This window comes from Capsicum annuum, chromosome 11, assembly GCF_002878395.1.
Source record: "Capsicum annuum cultivar UCD-10X-F1 chromosome 11, UCD10Xv1.1, whole genome shotgun sequence".
Lineage (NCBI taxonomy): Eukaryota > Viridiplantae > Streptophyta > Magnoliopsida > Solanales > Solanaceae > Capsicum > Capsicum annuum.
The window spans coordinates 205,062,248-205,070,636 of NC_061121.1; the positions used below are offsets into that span (position 1 = coordinate 205,062,248).

Consider the following 8,389-nt stretch of genomic DNA (forward strand, 5'->3'; position numbering starts at 1 on the left):
TCGGATCTGGTCGGCTCCGACGTTCAGCGACGGCGCCGGGGACCGGGGCCGGTGCGCTTAGGATGGAGAGGGGGTAGGGAGAGAGAGAGAGAGAGGGAGAGCCGGCGACCGGAGGTCGTAGCCGGCGGTCTGGTCAGCGCCGGCGACCTTAGGTCGGAGCCGGCAGCCGGATCGGGTCGGCGCCGAAGGTCAGCGACGGCGCCGGGGACCGGGGGCCGGTAAGCTGGGGGTGGAGAGAGGGTAGGGAGTGAGAGAGAGGGGGTTGTGGCCTAGCGGTCAATCCGTCATATACAGCACATTACAAAGGAAAAAAAAAACACGAAGGCAAAAAACCAAACACCATTTATATTGTCATTTATCTTTTTTTTTTTTGTTCTCAGTCAACTTTGTACATTTTCCTTACAAATTAATAATTACTAAAATAATCCTTATTCTTTAAAAGGAAAATAACCAAATAGTCCCTTAAGTTAATTTTTGAATTGAAATGATCCATGTTCTTTAACAATATGATATACTAATTACTTTTTAACTATAAAAAATAGTGCGTATAATTTTAATTCAACTTCTATTTTTAATATTGTAATAATATAGTCCACAAAAAATGTGATTGATATTGTTATAAAAGCTTATATGCACTCTATTTATTTGAAAACTTAGGAGTTCAACGATAAATACTGTTTTATATTTATTTATTTTATGATTAATCTTTATTTTTTGATCAAATAGTTCAAATTTAGTTGTTTGTTTCTTCTAACAATAATTGCCAGAAAATTCATAGTTCATATAGAAGACGATGAATTCCTTCAACCTCCCGACTCTCTAGCTATTAGAAAAACAATCATATATAAACATTTTAAAATTTTTTTATAATAAATTAAATATTGATGAAGGACATCATGATAATATCAATCAATCAACCTCAAATAAAATTAGAAAATTCATTAGATCATTGTGTAATTTAAAAATGTTAAAGTTTTTAAATATTATTTTTGTCAATCTTGTGATATTATTTGGGGAAAACCTATATTACCTCTTCAAGTGACTTTAAAAACTAAATACATCTCTCAATTTTTATTTATTTTTGCTTTTTAATATTATGATATGTCTTTTTAAATTTAATTACTCCCTCCGTCCCATTTCAGTTAGTCGTCTTACTAAATGTAAATGACTCATATTAATTGATCACTTATTAAGTAGAAATAGAAGTAATTAATTTTTTTTTTTATGATACCCCTATAATTCATAGTACACATTAAAATCTGAACAATTTCAATTTCAATATTCATTTCTATGCCCATATCATTAATATTGCTAAAGGGTAAAATAATAAAAATTTTCATTCAATTTATGATTTTTTAATCACCGTGTAAAATGAAATATGTCCAACAAAAAAAGGATAGAGGGAGTATGTAATGAAATAAAAATGTGAAATATAGTTGGAGGCCTATTAATATTTAAAATAAAAGAATAAGGACTATTTTAGCAATTGTTAATTTGTAAGGAAATCTACTTCTTCAGAGGTAGAGGTATGGATTGCGTACATCCTACCCCCCAGACCCCACCAGGTGGGAATACACTGGGTTTGTTGTTGTTGTTGTTGTTGTTGTTGTTAATTTGTAAGGAAAATGTACAAAGTTGAATGACATTGTTGGAATAAAAAAAAGACAACTGACTTTAGTAAAACATTTTCCTAAGTTGAGTGACTATACAAGGAGTTCACTCGAAAAAAGGCAAGAACAATTAAGTTAAATATTGAGTCAAAGAATAATTGAACATCAATTATGATGGCAATTTAGTATTTGTATTCAACTTGGACTTCACAAACATAAAAATACACAATCAAAGAATTTTGTTCCATAATTTTGTACCAACAGAATTTGACTTTCTATATATATATATATATATATATTTGTTCAGAAATAAAATTTTTCATATATTTATTATAGTTAGTATTTAATATTATAAATTAATGGTTTGATAATTGAAGGAAATAAGTTAAAAGACAATTTTATAAATTTTTAATGAACAATAAAAAGTTTAAATTATTTTTTTAGGGTTTTAATACTTTTAATATATTATATATTATAGATAAATATAGATTATAGATAGATATGCAGTAGTACATAGAACATTGCATAGACATGCACTCAATACACCAAAAATATACACCAGATAGATAGTGAGATACACCAAACACCACATTTAGTTCCACCTTCAAACTATCACCGCAAAAAACATAACTTTTACCCATTGTTACAGTGCAAAAAATATTTTCATAAGAAATGAGAATAGATCTATCCAAATCTATTTCGTTGAAGCTATTTCCTCTTGAAGACACTGATGGATGATAGGTAAGATGCAGTAGTAGAAGCATTTAGCAGGAGCAAAAACAAGTTTTGACGAAGAAGGGATAATGATGTTGTAACGCTATCAAAGGTGGTGAGCTATTCTTAGTATAATGGACAAGTAAACTGTAAAGATGGATGGAGGGAGTCGTAGAAATTGAAAGAATGTAAAACAATAACGGGGAATTAAGAAAGTAAAATCAATGGAATTTAGGAAATATATATACAAAGAATGAATATAATGCAGTATACACCTAAAAAGAATTAATAAATCAACTAAGGCTGTTCTCCAAATCCTACACGAATATCAACAATGAAAGGGGGACCTAAATAAAGATTCGTAAAACTGGAGATGAAATTGGTGCCGTCGGCCATAACTTCAGATCAACATCGTCGTCATCATCATGAGGGGTCAAGTTCAAGTCCAAGCCAAATATTCTCTTGCTGCTATTTGACTTCTTCAACACTGGTATAACCGTTTTATTAATTTCCTCACGATGACATCTCATATGTCCACCTAAGGCTTGACCTGAAGAAAACTCCATACCGCATATAGAGCATTTATGCAACATGTTCTTTTTGGCTTGAATAAGAAAATCTCCAAGTAATTTTGGTCGTTTATTATGACTTGCACGATGACCACCCAGAGCTTGGAATGACGAGAACCGTTTATTACATGTCTTGCATTTGAAACTATTCAAATTGTCTCCATCAAATGACGCACTCGAACGAGACGAGAGCATTAAGGCGCAGTTAGCCATAGCTTCTGCTTCCACTAGCCCATAATCTTCTCTTTTTCTTTTCATGACACTCATATTATTAAGGATGTTTTTGTTCATCAAGTTTTTGGAACTTTGACAGAAATGTGAGAATTTACGAGTGAGAAATATGATACAATGGAGTTGTTGCTTCTCACATATATACATAGATTTAGGTTTATTCAAGCCATATTAAGCTTTGCGTGTTTCTAGGAAAAAGAAAAAATCGTGGTAGTGTTGTTTGAGTTTCCTGGTAATTGGTTAAGTTTGTCAAACAAACCAAAAAGTTTAGTCAAAGGAGTTGTTAGTATTTTAAAATTGGAAGGAAAATGGGTGATGGAAATTTATTTAAATGGATTGCATATTCAGTGACGCGTGTCTATCGGACATATTAAAAGGAGGATGCATATCCGACGTGGGATTCGTGGAAGTTTCTAGAACACTTCCACTTGCTTTCACCAAGTTGACACTTGTAACATTTGGTTGACTTTATCTAAGTACCTTTCATTTTTACTTCTCCTTTACTGAAAATAATTGTGTCAATTTGATTTCTTCATTTCCATATACTGGACCACTACAGTTAAAATAATCGTTTCAATTTATAAAATTAAAAAAAAAAATTATTGTATTTTTTTCTTTTCTATCCTCAGTAAGTAATAATATTAATTTAAAATTTAAAATATTATTAATAAGGTTAATTAAAAAAAGGATAGTTTACATTAATCCAAACTTTTAATGAGTTGTAACACTTTTTATCATAATTTTGTAAAATTACAAGATATCCCAAGTTTTGATTTTTGTGATACATATCTTTAGTTTTGATAAATATGAATTGTCATATATTTTTAATTGAGTGATTAATTAAATAAGAAAGTAACTAATTTTCAATTATTATAGAGAGTAAATCACACACAAATTGTGGCATATCATATCCACTTTCAAATAAATCTCTGAAATATCTAAAATTAGTAAATTTTCAAAGTTTTCTTTCTTCTTAATTTTTTGTATGATGGATTAGCTTTTCAAATGTATTTTTATGAAAATAGATAGTTTACATATGTCAAACATATATTAAATGTATGAAATATTTATAAATGAATCAAAAATATGAATCACTATAAAAAAATATCTGTCATATATATCATCAGTATTTTGACACATATATATCACTCATATCTATCACCAATATAATGATAACAAATGTATCACTCATATGTATCATCATTTATAACGCAAAAATATATCGAGAAATTAACAACATTATATATTTATCAAGCGCATCAACCAAAAATACATGTAAAAATGCTGAATTCAATATCTAACTACGCAAATCATTGTAGTGTTCATCATTATTTTCATGATTCCGCTAAAAATTATGAGATTTTTTAGCTTTTATAGTATAAAAATTCTTCAAAAGAATATGAATGCTTCAACATGAAGGACAAAGTAAAGCTTTCAAAATTTTAAGGAAAAAAAAAGATTAATAGAGATGAAAAAAATTAAATCAAATTATAAATTGCAAATGATAAAATCTTATGAAAATTTTTTAGTTTGATTTATATTAAAAGATATTTAAGAAATTCTCTCCCATTATTTACTCTCCTAAAGTACATGCAAATTTGTTACTTCCTTATTTAATATGTATCAAGAGGAAAAAGAGAAATATCAGATTTTATAAAATTTGTATAAAAGATAAGGAATTTTATGTATTTATACTTTTTAAATTTGTATTTTTGCGTAATTTATCCTTAATAAAATACACCACTAATTATTGATTTCTTAATACACATGTCACGTCAATAGAAAACAAGCTAAATGAAACAGAAAAATAGGCTTTTAGGAACATAAAATTATTCTGAATAAAGATTGAATTGAATATTTATGTAGCCAAAATTATATACTTCATCCGTTTAAAAAATAACGACTTTTTTTGATTTGATACGGAGTTTAAGAAAATAAAAAAGACTTTTGAATATTGTGATCTTAAATTAAAGTCATATCAAATATATCAAAATACTCTTTAATCGTATAGTCTCAAACATGCCATGTGAAAAGTTGAAATTAAAATATTTTTAAAAAATGATCGTGCTTTTTGAAATGTAGTAAAAAAAAAGTAAGCAATTCCTTTTAAAACAGAAGGAGTATATTGTTGTGACATGTTTGTCTAGATTCTCAAGTCATTTTCCCACCATTTGTATCTATTTGATGGTCAAGTATAATTACCTATAAATATAGCCCTTACCTCTTGAATTGATATATATGTATATACGAATGAGGAAAAAAAGTAATAAGAGTAATTTGTTCTTCCTCTCTATTTCTTGTTCTTGTTTACTTTATTTTTAGCTTTTATTTATAACACGTAATAAGCATAAGGTTTTGAAATCTTGGACATATACTTTTACAAGTAATAAAGGTAAGAATTTATTTTCTTAAAATAATGTTGAATCTATCTAAACATAAATTTATTGTCCTAAATATATTAGAAAAAACCTACTTATCATGAACACTTGGTGCTGAAATTTATTTTTGGGTTTAGCAGACACTATCAAAGATAAAAATTAAGCATCTAATCAAGTCCGTGTCAAATTCATGATATTTCTCTATTATCTCCTTGATGAAGGTTTAAAATGAAATATCTCACTGTTAAGAATTCACTTATACTGTGGAATAGTTTTTAAAATAGATATGACCACTTGAAGATGGTCGTTCTACTACAGGCATATTATAAATGGACCCATTCATTACATGATTTTAAAATAATTGCGTATAATTCTGTCATATTTTAAATTAAATTACAGTTAAATTTATACGGAGAAAATATCACATATCATGATATGCTAGAGAAAACATTCTCCACCTTTTCTGCCTCGAGTATACTCCTGCAGTAATATTGAGAAATGAGATTTAAAAGTATTCTGAATTATTTTTGGAGCTTCTTGTTTCTGAACAACATAATGATCTTTTAATAAAAAATCATGAAAGTAGACCTTCTGGTACTGCTCCATTTCCTGAAGTGAATGCTACAAATATTCACCAATATACGTGTGAAAGAGGTCCTGATCCCAGTCGTGATCGTGGCCGTGGTCAAAGAAGAAATTATAATTATGGTGATCGTGTTGCACTGAATAATAACCTTCCTCACCAACAGTGTAAGAAGAAGGGTGAAAAGTTCGAAGCGATGAAAAGAAAAATAATGAAAATAGATGCTATTGATGTGGAAGAAAAGAAGAATGATCATGCACCTGTTGTACCTCAAGATACCTGATTGATCTCTACCAAGCATACCTGAAGGACATGGATAATAATGTAGAAGCAAACTTTACCTCTGTAGATAATGTTGAGCTTATGCATTTAGATGATACAGATTTTTTGAATTCCTTGGAGGAAATATAGGTCACCTTGTTGGTGACAGATTTGTAATAATCTAAGTATTTTATTTTTTTGTTGATTGTATTAGTTTACGTTCATGATAGTTGTGTTTATCTAGTCTTATAAGGATATAAAGTTTAATTTAATACGTTGTTTGCTAGTAATACTATAATGTTTATTTTGTTTATGTTTTCATCTTAAAGAATATATGGATACTCCTCAAACTTTATTTGGATCAATAGTCAAACCTGAGAATGTTTGTGTAATTGATAATAGAACTTTAAAATTTACTCCGGAAAGAGTAAATGTAAAACTTATTCCTGAAGTAGTAAATTTAAAATTTACATCTGAAGTAGTAAAACTGAAATTTAGAGAGTGTTTGGATTAGATTATAATTTGGTCAAAATAGATTAAAAGTTATTTTTGGATTTTAGGAGTGTTTGGCAATTTAAAAAATTACTTAAAAAAAAGTCAATTTTGACTTTTTATAAGCCAAAAACTAAAAGTTGGTCATTACCTACTTATTTTTTAGCTTATAATCTATTGAAAGTTGACCAAGTAAATGGATTTTATATCCCTTATAATTTTCTCTTATTTCAAAATTACCCTCTTGTAGTCTATTTATTTTTTTAGATTATAATCCATTAATGCTTGTATTAATTAAACATTTCTACTTATTGTATTTATGACGAATTTAACTCTAGCCATATTAGTATCTCTTGTAAGACCCCGTAAAGTCCTAGACTAATTCAGTCCTATATATCATGAAAAGAGGTCCCAGACTTAGAAAATTTCAGTCAAGTATTTACACTTAGTCTCCTACTTGGCCTCGATATTCAATGACTTTATTTTTGATCCTTACGACCTTAGAATATTGATTCTTAGATTGATTCATGATCAGGGATGTCAATAGGTGTTCTTGAACGAGTTTTAAATTTTTGGGACGTCGTTTGAGGCACGTTTGGGTGTCCAAAATAGTGGATCAACGCGATCTCGACGCGTCGCGACGATAGTGTTATCACCAGTTCAAGCATGCAAATTTCAGTGAGCCGACGCGATCTCGACGTAGTGCGTTGGCCATCGCGTCGACCCCATCGACGCGGTGCGTCGGTCTGCGCGTCACTGGGCATGATTTCTGCCGTTTTAATTTCGCGTCTAGAGAGGTAATTAAGTCAATTTCCCACTTTTATTCAGCCCTAAAACATGAGATTAAACTATCCTAAGGGAAAAATCACTCACTTTTTCTCAAATCCTCTCAAGAACAAAACCTTAGGTTATTAAATTTCAAGTTCTAGGCTCAAGAAATCACTAACAACTTTCAGAGAATTAACAATCAAGGTATGTTAGGTGTTCATCCTTAGGTTTCTTTCTACCCTTGGAGTTCAAGAACACTTTTTAATTACAAGTCTATTGATTTCATGATTTACATGTTAAGTTGGATTGTGTTCATGTATGTATTGATGTTTGGGATTTTAATCCATGATTAGTTGTGAGTTTTATGAAAATCAAGATAGTATATGTGTTGAATTGTGTGATCTTCATATTAAATCTTCCAATTAGAAATTGAGTATTGTATTCATGATGCTTATGTGATGACCATTATCATGTGCATTAGTTATGCTCCCCAAGTGTTTGATAAAATGCCTATGTGAATTGAATAGTGATTTCATGACAAGTTAGCATGTGTTTCCATTCATGCACAAGTCCATGACTCTAAAGTGTTTGACAAAATATCTAAGTGAATGCATTGTTAACAAGCAATTATTGTTATGCTTTCAAGATTATGCCATGTTTTACTATTAGTGCTATCGAGTCCTGGTGGTATTCAATACCCAAAAATTTAGCTATTTACCTAGAATTACAGTAGCTATAGAATAGTCTCAGTAACTTCATAAACAGTAGTACTCAGTCAGTTAC

General features: G+C 29.8%; 1 protein-coding gene across 1 annotated transcript; it reads right to left on the reverse strand.

Annotated features, from left to right (window-relative positions):
• Positions 1-2,531: 2,531 nt before the first annotated feature.
• Positions 2,532-3,370, reverse strand: LOC107846985 (zinc finger protein ZAT11). The gene has a single exon (XM_016691257.2). The coding sequence runs from the start codon at positions 3,269-3,271 to the stop codon at positions 2,672-2,674; it is 600 nt and encodes a 199-aa protein (XP_016546743.2). The 5' UTR covers positions 3,272-3,370; the 3' UTR covers positions 2,532-2,671.
• Positions 3,371-8,389: the final 5,019 nt, after the last annotated feature.